The sequence below is a fragment of the Aquarana catesbeiana genome, linkage group LG01 (genome assembly GCF_042186555.1).
Source record: "Aquarana catesbeiana isolate 2022-GZ linkage group LG01, ASM4218655v1, whole genome shotgun sequence".
Taxonomy (NCBI): domain Eukaryota; kingdom Metazoa; phylum Chordata; class Amphibia; order Anura; family Ranidae; genus Aquarana; species Aquarana catesbeiana.
In genome coordinates, this window is record NC_133324.1 from 388,074,623 (window position 1) to 388,095,369 (window position 20,747).

Consider the following 20,747-nt stretch of genomic DNA (forward strand, 5'->3'; position numbering starts at 1 on the left):
TTGCCGCAGGAGATAACCACTCCATTGTGTATAGTTCCTTTGTAGACGCGGCCCTGACAATCGCTGACAAACTGAATGTTAACCACTTTAATACGGGGCACTTATACACCTTCCTGCCCAGACCAATTTTCAGCTTTCAGCGCTGTCGCATTTTGAATGACAATTGCGTATTCATGCTACAGTGTAACCAAACTAAATTTTTATCATTTTGTTCCCACAAATAGAGCTTTCTTTTGGTGGTAATTGATCACCTCTGGGATTTTTATTTTCTGCTAAACAAATTAAAAAAAAGACCAAAAATTTTGAAAAAAAAATGTTTTTTTTTTTTCGGTAACAAAAAGTAAATAAGTAAGTTTTCTCCTTCACTGATAGGCACTGATGGGGCTGCACTGACGGGCACTAATAAGGCGGCACTAAAGGGCACGATGAGGTGGCACCAATGAGGTGGCACTGATGAGGTGGCATTGATGGGCACTGATGATGGGCACTAATATGTGGCACTGATGGGGCACTGATAGGCGGCACTGATAGGTGGCACTGATATGCAGCACTAATGGGTACACATAGGTGGCACTGATAGGCGGCACAGATGGGCACTGATAGGCAGCATGGATGGGCACTGATAGGTGGCACAGATGGGCATGGATGGGCACTGATAGGTGGCACTGATGTACTGTAATGTATGGTACTGATGGATGCCAATCAGTGGCAAACAATAATGCCTGCCAATCAGTGATGTCTATTGTGGGCATTTATAGGCATCCCTGGTGGTCTAGGGTGGCATACCTGGTGGTGACATCCCTGGTGGCCCTGGTGGCATCCCTGATGGTCCAGTGTGGGCATCCTCAGGGGGGCTGCGCTGATAATCGATCAGCACAGACCCCCCCGTCAGAAGAGCAGCCGATCGGCTCTCCTCATGTGTCAGACGTGATTGGACACGGCTGATCACGTGGTAAAGAGTCTCTGTCAGAAAGTTTACCTAGATCAGAGTTGCGGTGTGTCAGACTGACATACCGCAACAACGATCGCTGCAATGCGTGCACCCGGGGACGAGCAGCGGCTTAATATCCTGAAGACGTCATATGACGTCCGGTCAGGATATTGAAACCACTTTGCCGCTGTCATTTTGCTATATGGTGGGCGGCAAGTGGTTAATACTACTGACAATGATGAAAAGTTTGGTTTCCATGGGTGACAATCAAAGTGATAGTAGACCTGATAGTCAATTTCACATTTCTGGTAATCCTAGAAAATACCATGTCCAATCACTGTCCAAATCTTGCTGCCTCAACCTCTGCAACATCTCCAAAATATGGCCCTTTCTAACCAATGACACAACAAAGTTCTTAATTCACTCGCTGGTCATCTCTCGCCTCGACTACTGCAACTCCCTTCTCATTGTCTTACCTCTACATAGTCTATGACCTCTTCAATCCATCATGAATGCTGCTGCCAGACTCATCTATCTTAACAATCGCTCTGTGTCTGCTACCCCTCTCTGTCAATCCCTCCACTGGCTTCCGCTCACCCAACAAATTGAATTAAAAATACTAACAACTACTTACAAAGCCATCCACAATTTAGCCCCCAGCTACATCACTAGCCTAGTCTCTAAATAACAACCTACTCGTTCTCTTAGTTCCTCTCGAGACCTCCTGCTCTCTAGCTCCCTCGTCACCTCCTCCCATGCTCACCTCCAGGACTTTTCCAAAGCCTCTCCAATCCTATGGAAAGCCTTGCCCCAATCTTTCCACTTATCTCCTACTCTATTAGCTTTTAGATCCGTGAAAACCCTTCTCTTCAGAGAAGCCTACCCTACCCACACCTAACAACTGTATTTTCATTTTCTCCATCAGCTCATCCCCCACAGTTACTACCTTTTCTTTCACTTGACCCTCCCTTCTAGATTGTAAGGTCTAACGAGCAGGGCCCTCTGATCCCTCCTGTATTGATTTGTATTGTAATTGTACTGTCTGCCCTCATGTTGTAAAGTGCTGTGCAAACTGTTGGCGCTATATAAATCCTGTATAATAATAATAATGAGATGGGTAATTGCTTATTAATCATAACAAAAGTAAAGAGTGGGGTGAAGGTAGGCCCCCTGCAGGTTCAGGAGAGTAGTCAGGGGAAGGATTTCCTGAAGTCCAGTAAACTTCTAGCATATGGAAGCAAAGCCAGTAAACAAAGACTGGAAGAATTAGCATAAAGCCCAGAAAGGTAGTTTCTAAAAGAGTTAGATCCAATAATAAAAGAAGCCACACATATTACTCAAAAAGTGTTTGAAAACATGCCCCATTCAAGGTTAAAGGTAAAAGATTTGGCTTAGAGGAAAAGGAAGGAGTGCTTTGTAAATTTAGTGGCACCAGATGCTTAAAACTGATGAGTCAGCATCATATTCTGAATGATACCAAGATTGGTAAATTCCCCAATGGTAACATGGCTTGTTTGATCTCAATAAAAATAACCAGTTTTGTCTATATTCCCATCGCACACATTCCTGGATTAGAGGCTCCTCTGTAGCCAGTGCTGCAGCGATCACCACCTGAACACTGGATACATCACAGACAAACACACATGTTCGCCAGCACACCATGGATCTTGAATTAGTCATCACATGCCTGACAAAGGGGTCCTGCATGGCTCCAAAAGGTTACACTAGTTCTGTTGTGATGTGAACTCTCTGCAATACAAGTTTTGGACTTCAATTCAAGATCTATGGTGTGCTGGCGAACATGTGTATTTATAAGAAAAATAACCAGACGGTGCTAGTGGAAGCATACCCATAAAAGGACGTGGACATGTTTTTTTAGAACCCATGAAATAGTGACAGTGATGTACTGAGAGAGTCACTGATTGAGGCATGGAGTAAAGTCTTCCTTTAGTGAAAAGGAAAGTGAAGATAGGCAGGAATGTGCCCATGATGGCAGTTGGGGGTGAAGTGACAGAAAGAGGGGCTCCTGTTTTTGTGTTCTGTCTGCTGGGTAGAAATGGGGGAGGAGATATGTGACAATTTAGCATTATGTTACAATGTCAAAAGGCAGTTGGAACGCAGTTAAGCTAATTTCCCAGAACATGTAAAAATGCAGTATTAATAGTATATCGATTGTGGATTGTTTTGCACATGTTATATTTGCTTCAGGTGTGGTATGTGACCCATTTGAGTATTTTAAAGCTTCACAGCTTTAAAAAGCAGTATCGTGTTTTTCTGCTGTATATCTTTCAAGCAGTATTGTTGATATCTATTAAACATTTTGTACAGCAGATCCCATTAACCATAGCTGGGATTTTCAGCTTTCCTGTCAGATTCGGAGCTTATGTGAAGTGCCCGCAGTGTAGGTATACAAACTTCACTCTTTCTTAATAAGGGATTTGGTGATTTTTGACACTTTATGTTTGTTTCTACAGGTCAAGAGGTATGGTGTTTGGGCCAGCCAATTTAGGAGAAGACGCACTTACAAACTTTGTTTCCAAACACTGCTGCAACTCCTGCTGCAGGAAGCTTAAACTTCCCGGTATGTGTTATAATTGTTTGATTATACTACCATCAACACTTTTTTATGCTCATTATGTTGTTGAAATGTGTAACTTCTGTTTAATTTCCAGTGCAGTGCTGACATTCTGCTTTCAAGATTATAAAAATATTCTGTGAGGAGTTTAGGAAGGGATTTACTTAAGAGCTGCTCAGAGAAGAGATTAAACAGCATTGACACTTTTACATTAAATGAGGCACATGATGAGACAGTCTTTCATTGCTGCTGAGTCTATTAAGTACAGCTGCTGCGCGCCTGCCTCTCTGCCCTTGGCCTGTCAATCATTTTTAAGAAGAAGTCTAGCACCAGTGCTGCCATAACCAGCCATGCAACACAAAATTATATTAAAGTGACCCCTACTGTGTCAGAAGGGCGCGCGCGGTGTTAACAATTCCGTTATTAAACTCTTTATCCCTGTCTCTTATTTTAAGTCCCGGCTTCCCTCTGGAGTTTTGCTAAGATCATGCGGATCTTATATCCAGTTTATCTTTGGCGAGGCAGAGTCATGCAGTCCCACCTTTTCATTAGAGATGCTTGTTAACCTCAAGGGCGTTTGCTGTATGTTTTCATACTTGTAATTGCAGACCTTTTGAAGTGGGTCTAAGAAATCTAGTTTTTCTAACGCTTTATCTTTTTGTATTATACTCCTCAAAAGTGATGCTACCAAGGGCAGCATTCATTACATGCTGTTCATTTCTTATACACTCAGATAATGCCAACAATTTCCTAATTCACTAAAAATAAACATACCCATTTACCGAAGCACAGATTTTGTCATTAGAATACATTTTGGCTTCTGTGATTAATCAATACACTCAGTACAAACTAAATGGAATTTCTGTTTACAATAATTATATACAGTCTAGGAAACAACTGTGTGAGATTCATGGTTCTGTTAAATCCCAAAAAGGCTTCTCTACAAAGACTGTAATGATCTCAGATAGGTCAAGGTAATGTCATATTTTCAACACAAAATAGATCTGTAAGTTTAATAAAGGGTACGTTTAACAAAAGGTACTGACTTCAAATTCACAGAGGTCCGATCAGTAAAACTTTTTTCCAGCCGCTGTCCGAATCACATATTTTTGCGATCCTTCATATCACAGCTCCCTTCTCTTATACCACACTCCCATACATCAATGTCCTCAGCCCCCCCTACATATCACAACCCCCCCATTTACATCACAGTCCCCCACTTTGCGTCACAGTTTCCCCTTCACATCGGCGTCCTCTGCCCCTTTCACATTACCCCCTCCCCCACACCCTACAGTGATTTCCTCTGGCTCCCTTTCAAATCACTTCTCCGACAGCAGTGTTCTCTGCTCCCCTTCACATCACCCCCCACAGTGATGTCCTCTGGCCTTCTTTCACATCACCCCCCCCCACAGTGGTGTCCTTTGCCCCCTTTTCACATCACCCCCCTCAAAGACACATCCTCTGCCCCCCTTCACATCACCCCCCAACAGCCACGTCCTCTGCCCATTTAAGTGTTGTATCATGTATATTCAGTCTGTCCATGTCCGCTGCCCCTTCACATTAATACCCCCCACAACCATGTCTTTCTCTGGCATTTCACATCATCCCCCTCCTCAGCCATGTCCTCTGCCCCGTTTCACTCTCCTACCTTACACGGGTACATAAAGCAGAGAGCAGGAGGCAGGACAGCTCTGGATAGAGGGTGGGAGCGGAAGCCACTGGAGTTAACTTTTCATATTGCCAAGCAGGTGATTGGTTGCTAGGACCACTCTGCACTCTAGCAACCAGTCACCTGCTGGTTAACTTGAAAAGTTAACTCCGGCAGGTCCTGATCCCACCCTCTATCCAGAGCTGTCCTACTTCCTGCTCTCTGCTCTGAGAAGGACAGCAGAGGAGGCGGGGACAAATTTATTGATGCCTGGTCTATATGGAATACAACAGTATACGAAACATGGAAAGCATGCAACTAGTGCATAAAGAGCCACCCCCTTGGACTTTTTAGGCAGAAAAAAGTATAGAAGTATAGAAATATAGAAAAGGCAACTATGTGCCACTTTTATTAAATACAAAACAGTAGATATTGCCAACAGACAACAATCATTTAAAAATGTTTATACAAAGTACACCAATGGAATTCATAATACATGAATATGCATACATATCAAAATATATCAAAACCAAGGCTAATAAATCAAGGTACTGCCAAAGTTAAACCGAAGTCAGTCCATGGAGATTTATAGCATGCATCCCGACATGTTTCGGAAGTCTACAACAGTATTTTATATATTGTTAATTACTATTTGGTATAGCAAGGCATGAGCAGAGTTCTCAAATGTGGGCCTCATCAACAGCAAACAGTGCAATTCATCATATGACCATTGTCATTGTTCACTTTGGGATCCTCTTCATAAATATACTCATTACTATACTGCAATGATTGGATACACATACAGGCCTGTTATTTAAAGCAATGAAACTAGCTATGGTGATAAGCAAAGTGCAGCAACCCAGTGCAACCATATTTAAACAACTACAGTTAGTTAAAGGGTGGTTTCTGATTGGCTGGTGTGAGTCACTCTATTTTGGATATCTAATTCTGCTGTGCACCTCTTTATTAAAAAAACATAACTTTTTGGTTTGGATAAAGTATAGAAGAATTAAAACTCCTTTTAGGATTTGTTTTTTAGTGTCCCATTTTTGGTCATCAGGACAAACTGAGAGAATTAATCTCTCTAACCAGGACACTGACCTAACCAAAACAAAGAAATAATAATAAAAAAGTTTTTTTTAAATGCTTTTAACCTGTAGGTATCTTCACCCCAGGAACGTTGTCTGTTTCTGAAATAAACCTGTCATGTGAGACATTTGGAAGCTGCCATTGCTGACCTCCTATTCTGTAAATTCTTGTCTGCTATTCTGATTGAACTGCTTTGATGCTTTTTAACTCACTGACCTGGAACAAGTAAAGCTGGATGTTTTCCAGGGACCCACTCTCACTAAACTTTTTTCCCCCTACCTCAGTGCACATGTACATAAAGGAACTCTCAAACGGAGCATGCCTATCAATACCCGAGACCAGGCGGAGACAACAGTCATGTGCAAAGTCAAACATTAAGGCAGCTCCCTGACTTAGAGATGAACCTTTACTGTGTGCTGTAATAAATGCAAATGAAAAGCGATTTGTCCTATGTCACTACACACTGAAACTTTAATTTTTGCATTACGAAGAACATGCTGAGCCTGTGCCAAATCCAACAGTCCAGTGTACCTCAGTTACCTCACTCCCAGTAACAGATTGGGGTCCCACCGAGCACCTAGCGTGGACCTCATGTGTGCCCTCACTTAACTCTTTCCTTCCTGCACCTTGTGATCAGGACAAAGATCTTTGTGACGCTAGTCTGCTCCCAGTTAGCATGGGAGACTCTTCCTTGTCCTGCCGAGTTAACCTTTTGTAGTAGTGTTACCTCATGTCCCATAGTGCACATATAGACCCAGGTTCCTTAGATACACCAAAACCAGCATGCACCTCTTGAATAACTTCAGACCACACTTAGAATGGTTAATGTAATGTTACTGTTACAATGCAGCATGGCAAAAGAAAGTGAATAAGGTCCTGTCCCTGATTATAACTAACATGATGAAGTGACCCAGGCATACCTCTGTCAATAGGCAAGGTCCATGACTTGAATGCTGTCTTTGACTCTTCATCACTGACCTCCCACTGAAAGGTGGGTATCCATAGCCTCTATACCACATTCCATTCTCCAGCTAGTAGCCAGCCCTTGAACTCAGCTGCCCCCCTTTTTATATATCAGGTGGGCCCACCAAAGCCAAAAGCCTGAGAACTGAGCCGAAAATGTTTAACCCTTTCCCCAACCTGGGATGGCTACTAAATAACTAACCACACACATATATTTCAACCTGCCTACACTCCCCTTTAGCTAATTTCTCAGTAGATTAAACAAATTATTACCAAATACTTACCTAAAATACATTTCACACGGTGATCCAAAACCTGAATCTTCTCTCTTCTGCACTGCAGAGTGGGAAGGTCTTTCTTTGGGTGTCCAAAGACCAATTCCCATTGACTGTTCATCTGTGAGGTACTCACAGTTCTTGCCAGTGGTAGTGTGATGATGTCACCAGAAAACCAGTTGACATTGGATCATTGGTCTTCACTCCTGAAAGAGAGGCCATGGAGGGTCACATGATAGTGGACTCGGCTGAGTAAAAAATGGACTTTAGAAGTGTTTTTTTTTTAAGTTGCTGGGTAGGTGAGAGTAATTTGGGGGAACTGAATTTGCCTATAAATGGGCTTTAAGGAAATAAGGATTTATGTCTTAACTTTGACTTTACTCATATGCATACTTGCTCTTGGACAGTAATTTAAAAAAGTGTTACAGCAACCAGATCAGAAAGGCAGCAACTAGCATTTTCAGATGAAGGTCAGCAATGGCAGCCCATATATTTCTCCCATAACAGGTTTTGTTACTTTTTCCTCCTCTTGTTGGGTCTCCCGCTGGTGCTCCTGGCCCCTCCCTCTTGCCAAGTGCCTCTAGAGCAAGCTGGCTCGCTTCCAAGCCACAGCTTTGCATATCTATTCATACACAAAGCCATGGCTCGGCCCTTCCCCTCCCTCTTCTGATTGGCTCACTGGCTGTGACTGATGCCAATGGCTTCCGCTGCTCCCACAGCCAACAGTGAGAGTCCCCGAGAGCCAAGGCTTTCGTGCACATTGCTGGATCGAAATGGGGCTCAAGTAAGTATTAGGGGGGCTAGGAAGGCTGCTGCACACAGAAGGTTTTTTACCTTCATGTATAGAATGCATGAAGGTAAAAAACCTTGAGCCTCTAGAACCACTTTAAGCCACAGAGTTCTAGTTAATGCAGTAATATGTATGCATTTTCAATTCAGAAAAATGATATTGATGCAGTGCATATGTAACTGTGGTAATATATTCAACCTGTAATAGGCTGATAGGGTTGTAATAAAAGATTCTAAGAAATATATCGCAGTGGTCGAGATGAAAGCATATAGGGGCTTGGATGATGCTGTTCTAATTATATTTATTTTAAACCACAATAAAACAAGTTCAGAGTTTGATAGAGTATGAAAATATGCCCTTTATGGGATCATTTGTAAAATATGTATTACTTAAAATAGAACTGTGGAGGATGAGGTTAATCGCCTTTTTTTCCCCCAGAGTATTTTTCATAAACTAATGAATCATTTAGGTGCTTTTGAAGATATTCTTTGTTTCATTTTATTTTTTGCCTTGACACCGAAACATATAGATAAATTGTATATTAAAATAATTTTATATTGCGAGCTGGGGATAAGTAGCAGGTACAAAGCTCCCTGGGGTGAGCACACTTTCAGGCACAGATACCAGTCCAGTGATGTAGTAGTTTATAGTGACAAACACTGCAGTGTTTTTTGCCGCTATTTGCAAGTCTATTCACAGGTGCTGTGTCGTGTCCCAGCACTAACTATACAAAATTCAAGTCTTAACTAGCAGGCTGAGCAAGCCTGTCAGTCTCCACATACAATTTTTTCAGTTTCCATTAACCTTGCAACTCTCACAGACATGACTTGTCTGTTCTCCAGGCTCAAGAGCACTGACTCTGAGTTCCAGGTGATCCTAAATTGACAAAAGGGAGAGGTGAAAAACCTGAACTGGACAGAGAATCAGAAGTCTCTAAAAGTGTACGGGAAGAGCCTGGGGGATATGTAAACCCTGAATGTAACCCCCTCCTTTGTTTCAACCCCAGGGTTAAAGTCAGTTCACTTATAAACCTTTTATGTTTTTCTTTGTTGCATTGTTGCCTTTTTGTTTCCTTTGAAATACCCTTTATATGTACATATTTCATTTGCATCAGTTTACCTTTTCTGTTATTAAACACTATTTTGAAAAATGCTAACATTTTCTCAAATGCACTAACACAGAACTTAAAGAATCCCTGTTTCTTTGTAGAGCACTACTATATGGTAAATCTCTGGATATTCCTGTCTGTGATGACCATGGGGTTGATTTACTAAAACTGGAGCGTGCAAAATCTGGTGCAGGTGTGCATGGTAGCCAATCAGCTTCTAACTTCAGCTTGTTCAGTTAACCACTTGCCGACCAGTCGCCGCAGTTGTACGACTGGGCGAAACAACGTTATATAATGTCGCTTCTCCCTGTGGCCACTAGGGGCGCGCACGCCCTCTGCTCACCCACGGAGTCGTTGCGAGTGCCCGGCGGTCACGATCACCACCGGGCTCCTGCAATCTCTCGGGGCACACGAGAACCGGGATCTGTGTGTGTAAACACACAGTTTCTGGTTCTCTGAGGGGAGAAGAGTATGAACAGTGATCTGTCATCTCCCCTACACAGTCCCCTCCCCCCTTCAGTTAAAACACACTAGGGAACACAATTAACCCCTTGATTGCCCCATAGTGTTAACCACTTCCCTGCCAGTGACATTTTTACAGTAAACAATGCATTTTTATAGCACTGATCACTGTATAAATGCCAATGGTCCCAAAAATGTGTCAAAATTGTCCGAAGTGTCCGCCATAATGTCGCAGTCCCAATAAAAATTGCAGATAGCCAACATTACTAGTAAAAAAAATAATTAATAATAAAAATGCCATAAAACTATCCCCTATTTTGTAGACGCTATAACTTTTGTGCAAACCAATCAATATACACTTATTGCCATTTTTTTAACCAAAAATATGTAGAAGAATACATATCGGCCTAAACTGAGGAAAAAAATATTTTTTTATATATTTTTGGGGATATTTATTATAGCAAAAAGTAAAAAATATTGCGTTTTTTCAAAATTGTTGCTCTTTTTTTGTTTATAGCGCAAAAAATAAAAACTGCAGAGATGATCAAATACCACCAAAAGAAAGCTGTATTTGTGGGGAGAAAAGGACGTCAATTTTGTTTCGGTGCAACGTCGCACAACCCCACAATTGTCAGTTAAAGCAACTCAGTGCAGAATCACAAAAAGAGCTCTGGTCAGGAAGGGGGTAAATTCTTCCCGGGCTGAAGCGGTTAAGCTTTGCCAAAAAATCTGGAAGCTGATTGGTTTCTATGCAGTTCTGTACCAGATTTTGCACTCCTGTTTTAGCAAATCAACCCCGGTGTGTATACAGACATTTATGAAAAGACATAATTGTTATTGTGGACGTTGATATTAACTTTAAATATCTGGTGGCAGAGTAGTGTTAACTCGGTAGTTAACATAATTCAGTGATGATCATTCTCAGTCAGCTGGCACCTGAATTGTTGTCCTGCGAACTTTGTACAGGATGAGGTTGAGAGTGGCATTGTCACGTATCAGTGGCAGCGTGGTGTGAGTTTGAAAAGCCATTTATCACAAGTTGGTGAAGGTGGCTGGGGTCTGACAACACTTCCTTCACATACACATGTGGCAAATGTTCATTGGATAGACAGTTCTCATTGGATGTCATAGATTTGTGGTTAGCATGGCTTTTTTGCAGTGTGCTTGTGAGAAAAGGCATGTGTGTTGGGTTGCCGTGGGAAAAAAAAGAATTTCCCAAAAGGCCACCTTACTATTGGTTTGTGCTATCATTCTAAAGATTCTACTCTTGTAGAGTGAGTGGCTGCAAACAATTAAAGTGATACATTTTTACACTTTTCCCTCCTATTTTCTACAATTATTTTACCATTATTATTGCTGATCCATATGTAAGCTTTGTTGATTTCAGTTATCCAGTCATGTGCAAAACAACATCTTTTTTCATAATTCTACTGCACATGACTGTATATACAAAGTGAACAAAGTTTTACTTCATTCACAGTAATGAGCATTCTCTACTATTTTCATAAAAATAACAATAATAAAAATATTATAATAAAATAATTAAGTAATAATAATCAATAACAGAAGACAATATAATTATCCAGATTATCAGCAGTGCAAGGCTCACAAGGACGTCAAATGAATCAGTTGCACTTTTGATCACTGTTGCTTACTTTTTGATAGTATGGTATTGATTTCTAAACATCTTTACTTTGTAAAGAGAATGTTCACTTAGTTTATTGAACAAGGTCAAACTTTGCCCACATTAGTCATTCAATTATGTGCAAGCAAAAATCCAGTGAAGTGAACACTCCCTTTGCAAAGTGAACAGCCTCCACTCCTTTAGTAAATTAATCTTTATGCCTGCGATCGTGTTGTGTTTTCTCCCATTTTCACTTGAATATTACCTTTTTCACCCACAGACTTAAAAAGAAATGACTACTCACCTGGGAAGGTCAACCTAGGGTTTGAAATTGGAGAAGCAGACACAGATGAAGATGATCTGGAATATGACACAGAATTCTAGCAAATCAATGTTCCCCAGCTATAAACTGGTCATTTTAGCCAGGGCATCAGACTTGCACCATCAGCCAAATAAACTGGAAAGGATAATAATCCTCTGCTGATTATTCAAGTTGCTAAACTGGATCTCGTTCTGTTATTTGTTTGAAGATCATTCAAACCATTTATACTGTTTGTGCAAGACTCATCCTAGCTTCACAGATATCATTTTACACGTAGAAACATAGTACCACATGGTGTGATCAACTATGGTAGGAATTCGATTTTATCTTTTATCAGCTTGAGGTGGCCATACATGTTTTGAGTTTCAGCAAATTCCTGCTGAATCAGTTGAAATTCGAGCAGTAGGTGGCCCTGTTGGCACCACCAGGCTTGACAAAAGTCATATGCAGCCACTGTTTGTGTATTCAGATAGTCGCAGGTCCTGCAGCTCTCTGAATACAGTAGCTGGCAGTGTAGATTCCTCCATCCAAGCTGTTGAGAGACAGATCTAAGCATGTATTGCTAACCTTAGAGTTTCAAGAATGTAGCAATATTATTTCTAATCATAAGTGGTATGGGTTACCAAACTTTACACAATATCGCTTACTTTATTAGAGAAGTATTAAAAAAAGTTTGACTATTTTCGTATGAAGTTTTCTAGTATTGTAAATCTTAGGGCCCCTTTTCACCACCCTCTTGGCTTTGTCAGGATCAGGAATAGATGCTTCAAGTATAACTAACTAACTTTTAGTTTTGGATAGAGTGGAGATGGATGAGAACACCTGTCAGTTTTTATTGCTGCCTCTGCCCCGGTTAGAGAGATCCACCTTCTCTATTTGTCCTCTGTTTGTCCTGTTTACCATTATCATTGAAAGTGAAAGTAAAAGAAAATCCCAAACTTTGGGTTTTCCCCAGAAAAGTAATAGTGGGGAAATCTTCCAATGAGGACACTAGTTCTGGTGACCTGGTGGTCCCCAAGGAATTCCTTTGATTTGCAGGGATTTATTCTCACTTCCTGTTTGGCTATGAGACAGGAAGTGAAGGGAAACCTCTGCAATGGGACACATATGGGGAAAAAAAATCTCACAGGGGTTATAACTTTCCCTTGTTCTATCCAAAATGAAAAAAAAAAGTTTTGCCTATAGTTCTACTTTCAGTTACAGACTGTGTTGCTACCTGCTAATAAAATATGGTATTACATTGCATCTATAATATCTTAACAGTTCGCTCTAAAAAACAGTGTATTACTTTAGTCTGATCAGTACCATAAGCAACAGTGAGGATTTACCAGTCATTGTCATGCATTCACTTTATATTATAACTATATTATGACCCTTATGTGTAGTTTAAATGAGATAAACTAACAATATGTGGGATTTGATTAAAACAATGTACATACTGTAGTCAGTTCACATATTCCGAGCACTTGTAAAAACTCATATTACTTGTTGAAAAGTCCCGAGAAGGCATGTTTGCCAGGTACTGATAGCTTAAATAGTTTTTTGCATTAGAACTTGTCTAATAGGACTTAAACCTGTGCCCAGCCCACGGGAATGCCCACTGCTACCCAAGTCTAATAGGACTCAAACCTGTGCCCAGACCAAGGGAATGCCCACTGCTACCCAACAGCCCTTCTAAGGGAAGAGGATAGCATTACACAAACTCAAATTTTCTTCTCTATCAATTCTGCATAGCACTGTTAGAGCATTGTTCTGCCATGTTGAATTCCTCTAGGACAACTCTATTTGCTGAATTATAGCAACCTTATAAACACACAATGGAAACTAGCTCCCATGTAAGGCTTTGTTTACATTACACACGCTGCAATGAGTTTAGAAGGAACCTGAGATGAAAATGCGGCAGCATCACAGACGGGAAAGGGAGTGATTGGGACAAGCAGAGCGACCAAAAAGAGCGACCTTCTGGAAATTCACAAAGGCTGAATTATATTGTACACATTGTTACATTACTAGTGATATGAAGTACAGGGTTATTACAGTAAATCCCTTATAAAACATACACATTCTGGTAAGATGTAAAATCTTCATTTTAATAGCACCTTCTCTGAGTTGTCTTTGTATTCAAACTTACTTTGTCAAAATTATCATCATCCAACTAAAGATGGTATCACACGTCCATTTCTGAATTCTATAGGTTCATAAATAGGATGACCCATCTGCTACATACTGCTCTCTAGTACACAGTCCTTACTAAACAAGAGTATTCAGCATGTTTTTCTTGAAACCCTTAACCGCTTCCGGACCAGCCGCTGCAGTTTTACTGCGGCAGGTTGGCTCCCCTGCGCAAAACCACGTTACTGTACGTGATCTCGCGGGGGTGCCGATGCTCCTGGCCGACGCTTGTGATTACCACCAGCCACGAGCGATCGTGACCAGGAGACACAGAACAGGGACGAGTGTGTGTAAACACACACTTCCCTGTTCTGTTCTGACAGGAGTGACAGATCGTGTGTTCCTATTAGCTAGGAGCCACGATCCGTCACTTCCTCTAGTCAGTCCCCTTCAGTTAGAATCACCTCCCAGGGAACATAGTTAACCCCTTCACTGCCCCCTAATGTTAACCCCTTCACTGCCAGTGACATTTTTACAGTAATCAATGCATTTTTAATCACACTGATCGCTGTATTAATGCCGATGGTTCCAAACATGTGTCAAAATTGTCCTGTGTCCGCCATAATGTCACAGTCATGATAAAAATCGCAGATCACCGCCATTACTAGTAAAAAAATAATAATAATAATAAAAATGCTATAAATCTATCCCCTATTTTGTAGACGCTATAACTTTTGCGCAAACCAATCAATATACGCTTATTGCGATTTATTTTTTTACTAAAAATATGTAGAAGAATACATATCGGCCTAAACTGAGGAAAAAAATTGTTTTTTTTAATATATTTTTGGGGGATATTTATTATAGCAAAAAGTAAAAATGCGTTTTTTTCAAAATTGTCGCTATTTTTTGTTTATAGCGCAAAAAATAAAAACTGCAGAGGCAATCAAATACCACCAAAAGAAAGCTCTATTTGTGGGAAAAAAAGGACGTCAATTTTGTTTGGGTAGAACGTCGCACGGCCGTGCAATTGTCAGTTAAAGCAACCGAATCACAAAAAGTGCTCTGGTCAGGAAGGGGGTAAATTCTTCAGGGGCTGAAGTGGTTAAAGAAGAAGAAGATTGTAGAGTTGGCCTAGAAATTGTACTTATTTCTGTTATAAAACTGTTAAGAGAAGTAAAGGATTTTTTTTTAGATTTATACTTACCTAGGTGGATGCAGCATCGGTCCAATGCTGCATCTGTCCCCCAGGACCTCTGCACTGAAAACTGAGCGATCAACCATCGCCGATCGCTCGGTTTTCAGAGCTCTGTGAGCAAAGAGTGGGTGACTGTCAGTCACAGCTCTCTGCTCATCTCCTTCCTCGCTCATTGGAGCACTGAGCTGTGAAGGGGGCGGAGCGACTGTCTCTGAGACGGGTGACAGTCCAGGCACCTGGCAGATCTAGACTTCCATTGTAAGGATGACGCAGTGCCTGGACTGACATTGGTGTCGTCAGCACCACTCTCTGCTGAAAACGGGTCACAGGAGTGCAAAACTAATTGCACTCCTATGATCCATACAATTCCACTCCTGTGATCCATATAAATGCACTCCTGTGACTCCAGGCAGAAAAACACATATTAATACAGCTCTTCTGTACTACATCGTTAGTACATCTTTTAAAGTATTTTTTTAAATGCTAGCAGTATAAGCAGGGCTTTTTTTCTCAGAGAGTAGGTGCAGGAACACCCCCCTTCTGAGTCACCCCTTGTCTCCGCACCCTACCCACCTCCGAGCACTGTTACTTGATTCCACCCCCTACCCACCTCCCAGTACTGCCCCTTTTAGAATATACAGAGATAAGTATCATTTTGTGGTGCTAATTACAAAAGTAATTTGTATGGAACAAGAAAGGCAGTAAAATAGATTGCCTGCAGCAAGCAACAATTGACCCCCCAACCACAACAGATCCCCTACACAACAATAAACCCCCCTCCACAACAATTGACCCCCATGCAACAAAATACCACCCCAGCAGCTATAGACCCCCTGCAGCTAAAACTGATCTACCAGCAGCCAGAATCAATAAACCCTCTGGCAGCCAGCAAAAATATACCTTTCCCTCAAAAGTAGATCCCTCCCAGCAACAATTGACCCCCCAGCAACATAAGACCCCCATATTAACAGACCCCCCCCCCCACACAAAAAAAATAATTTCAGCAACAATAGATCCCCCAGCAGCCATCATCACTAAGACCCTCCAGTGCTATTACATACTGTACATTCAGTGGTAGGAGGTGCCGGAACTGCGTTCCCCCGCGTTCCCGCTGAAAAAAAGCCCTGAGTATAAGTATCTGAATTTGTTTTGATATGAGCCCTTTTCAGTCCCCATATAGCAGAGCTGGAGTATAAGAGGAAGAAGCAGTACAGGGAGCAAATCAGTTATTGTGTTGACAAGAAGCATGCAAACTAGAAAAGAATGAATTTCAGGGATATGTGCTGCTTCCTCACTGCCCATTCACAGACCAGGACTACCTGGGCTCAGAGGAGGTGGGTTGAATGACACTGGACATCTAGTGGCAGAAAAAATGTACCATGGGGAAAATCTCTAGAATGAAGGTGAATATTGTAGCAAAAAGTGTTCTTTTTTTACCTTTTTATGGGCTATTTATTTGAATTTTGGTATTTGGGGTTGGAATTTTTTAAGTTACTCCAGTTGAGAAGTCGAATTGAAAGCCTACAGTCTATGCATTAATTGCTTTAGTCACAGAATAAGTCTTATCCTCATCACACAGGTAATACTGGCAGAAATACTTAATTTAGAGCTTTCAAAGCAGCCGTTGATATCCCCGTCATTAGAAAATTTTTTCAGAACTTGTTTTTAACTGCTGAAAGGGGCCCAGAAGTTTGTTATAAGTGCTCAAGCCAATATTTGCCCACTGTTAACAATGACATTTTATTATAATTCTTATTACCTTGACAGTATTAAGCATGCATTGTTTTATTTTTCTATTTCATGTGCCACTAAATTAAAAAGATGTAAATTTTGCTTCCCCAAAACTTGAAACCCTAGCCCTTACATGTCTGAAGCCTGTTCCTGAATCCTGACACATATCTAATGATAGCTCTACTATCACTAGAATGTACTCTCACTCAACCCACAAGTTTAATGTAGTTGCATGAATCAGCCACATTATAATTATAGCAGGAGTCATTCCCCATCACTAGGTTGTATGAGGGGATGGAGGCTCTGGCATTGTACAATATTTTTTTACTAATGTTTCCTAGAACTGTTTTAAATGGCACCAGGACTGCAAAGGTTTAAGACCAACAACATAACATTTTCTAGCAGAATAGGTATATACAGGCTTACCCCACTTTAAGTACACTCACTTTACATACACTCGCGAGTACAGACATACCCGTGAGTGTACATAAAGTGGCTCACAAGTACAGACACTCCCACATCACACAGCTGCAATATGGCATGGGAGAGGCGGAGCTGCCGCCTGGAGTTGTCACCAGTGAAGAGGCTGCAAGGGAAGAGGCAAAGTTCCCCCCAGCCAGCCCAGAGTTGCCTGCCAGCTAGCCCAGAGTTTCCCACCAGCCACGTCCGCTAGCCAGCCCAGAGTTGCTGCCTAAACGTAAGTGGTTTACTGTACAGCACTGTACAGTACTATAAACCTCACTCCCTGACCCCCCCACTACAGCTCATAGCCATCCACTATAGGCCCTGATCCCCCCACTACAGCCCCTGACCCCCCTCTACAGCCCCTGACATGCCCACTACAGCCCCTGACCCCCCAGAAGTGAAAAAAGGTACAGTGCCTTGAAAAAGTATTCATACCCCTTGAAATTTTCCACATTTTGTCTTGTTACAACCAAAAACGTAAATGTATTTTATAGAGATTTTATGTGATAGACCAACACAAAGTGGCACATAATTTTAAAGTGGAAGGAAAATGATAAATGGTTTTCAAAATGTTTTACAAATAAATACGTGAAAAGTGTGGCATGCATTTGTATTCAGCCCCCCTGAGTCAATACTTTGCAGAACAACCTTTCACTGCAATTACAGCTGCAAGTCTTTTGGGGGATGTCTCTACCAGCTTAGCACATCTAGAGAGTGACATTTTTGCCTATTCTTCTTTGAAAAAAAGATCAAGCTCTGTCAGATTGGATGGAGAATGTCTGTGAACAGCAATTTCCAAGTCTTGCCACAGATTCTCAATTGGATTTAGGTTTGGGCTTTGACTGGCCCATTCTAACACATGAATATGCTTTGATCTAAACCATTCCATTGTAGCTCTGGCTGTTTGTTTAGGGTTGTTGTCCAGTGGGATGGTGGACCTCTGCCCCAGTCTTTTGCAGACTCTAGCAGGTTTTCTTCTAAGATTGCCCTGTATTTGGCTCCATCCTTCTTCCCATCAACTCTGACCAGCTTCCCTTTTCCTGCTGAAGAAAAGCATCCCCACAACATGATTCTGCCACCACCATGTTTCACGGTGGGGATGATGTGTTCAGTATGATGTGCAGTGTTCATTTTCCAGCACACATTGCTTTTTGCTTTTAGGGCAAAATGTTCAATTTTGGTTTCATTTGACCAGAGCACCTTCTTCTACATGTTTGCTGTGTCCTCCACATGGCTTCTCTCAAACTGCAAATGGGAGTTTTTATGGCTTTCTTTCAACAATGGCTTTCTTCTTGCTACTCTTCCATAAAGGCCAGATTTGTGGAGTGCACGACTAATAGTTGTCCTGTGGACAGATTCTCCCACCTGAGCTGTGGATCGCTGAAGCTCCTCCAGGGTTACCATGGGTCTCTTGGCTGCTTCTCTGATTAATGCTCTCCTTGCCCGGCCTGTCAGTTTAGATTTATATTAGAACCTAGATTTAGGTTTGCAGTTGTGCCATACTCTTTCCATTTTCGGATGATGGATTGAACAATGCTTCGTGAGATGTTCAAAGCTTGGGATATTTCTTTATGACCTAACCCTGCTTTAAACTTCTCCACAACTTCATCCCTGACCAATACATTTATGTTTTTGGTTGTAACATGACAATATGTGGAACATTTCAAGGGGTATGAATACTTTTTCAAGGCACTTGTATTGTTTGTATTGCTTCACTTTAAGTACATTTTTGTTTTACATACATGCTCTGGTCCCATTCTGTACTTAAAAAATGGGGTATGCCTGTATCACTGCATAATTTAGAAAACTGCTTCTTATATAAAACCCACATTGTTATGTTCTAATTAGGGATGCACCATTACCGGTATCAGTGGCGATACTGAGTATTTTCACGAGTACTTGTGAAAATGCACCTGATACAGAAACCGATATTTTGCAGTGCAATTTGCGTTCATATAAAATGAATGCATGCGATTTGAACAGGAATGCGGTGCAATTCCTGTCCAAATCGCATGTGATTCCCCCGCCGCTCCTGTGTGTGTGTGTGTATATATAGAAAGGGAAGCACCATCTAGAGGGCAGTTTATTAAAAATGTTTTAACTCACATTAATTACATACTGTATCTGGTCAAATGCAAAATCTTTGTCCCGGTCCTGCTGATGATAGCAAATCATGGCTTCTGGAGGTGCTCACAGAGGTGGAGGAGATGTACAGGTGGTCTGTCTCCAAGCTGACATCACTTCCGCCCTATACCCACAGGGTTCCTGGAATTTCTCCTCCAGCCCTGTAAGCATCTCCAGCGGCCGTGATTGTCTATCATCAGCGGGACTAGGGCACTATGCAGATTTTGCTTTTGACCAGATATCTACTTAATGTGAGTTATACATTGTTTTTTTATAAACTATTACCACTACCAACCACTAGATGCCACTTCCCTTTCTATACACACACGTAGGAGCGGTAGGGGAAATCACATGCGATTCGGACAAGAATTGGACCGCATTCCTGTTCAAATCCCATGCAATTCTTTGCAGTACGATTTGCGCCCATTTATTTTGTATTGACACAAATTGCACCGCGAAGTATCCGTACTCAGTATCGGCAAGTACTTGACCGAAAGTATCGGCACTCATACTCGCCGATAATAAACCAGTGTCGGTGCAGCCCTAGTTCTAATACAATACTATGACATTACTAACATCAGTGAAGGGACATTTCTTTGGGTGCATGCACCAAAGTAAATACTGCGGTCTTCATTTAGTTGGACTCCCATTGCTCAGTAAGCCTATACACAACAAACTTAATTGACCTTTGTCACTGACACAGGTTGTCCTGGACATACTGTACATCTAGACTAGCACTGCAGTGCAGCTTTCCAAACTCTGGGACATACCTCTGTATAGCTCATGTGTAATCACAATGGCACTGAACCTTGCTGTGTGCCATAGACAAGAGTAAGTGCCACCATTAACATTCCGGCACTCAGAATCAAGGTGTTTATGTGAAGGCAGACGTATTTGCCTTAAGCGAAGGACCTTAACATGTTCTTACAGAATGTACAGTTTTATATTTAACTAAGAAGTAGTTACATTAATTAGTTAGAAGCATTTAGGCTGTACATTTGCTTTACATAAGAAAAAATATATATTCATAAGCATACCAAGAAAACTGCAGTAAGTACAAAATGTCAAAAAGGTTAAAATTGTAAAAGAACGCATGTAAGAATAATCTATTTATTAGATGATACCGTAATATACTTTATACAGTATATTTTATTTTTCTAACGTCTACGCGTTTTCTTCCTGAATAAAGAACCAAAGATAATACTGATGTTAGTGATTTGGATATAGGTCAAATGAAATAATGCAGTGAACCATATATGAGTTAAGATCTTATAGGTATTCCTGTGATGAAATAAAATTATTGGTGACTCTACTTGATCTGTGACTGTTG

The 20,747-nt window shown here is 41.3% G+C and overlaps 1 protein-coding gene across 1 annotated transcript in view; it reads left to right on the forward strand.

Moving 5' to 3' along the window:
• Positions 1–19,299, forward strand: part of TRPM6 (transient receptor potential cation channel subfamily M member 6) — a 318,859-nt gene extending 299,560 nt beyond the window's left edge. Inside the window, exons 38-39 of the mRNA XM_073634261.1 lie at positions 3,406–3,512; positions 11,746–19,299. Of these exons, the coding sequence (XP_073490362.1) occupies positions 3,406–3,512; positions 11,746–11,849 (211 nt within the window). The 3' untranslated portion in view covers positions 11,850–19,299. The remainder of the gene's footprint in view (positions 1–3,405; positions 3,513–11,745) is intronic.
• Positions 19,300–20,747: the final 1,448 nt, after the last annotated feature.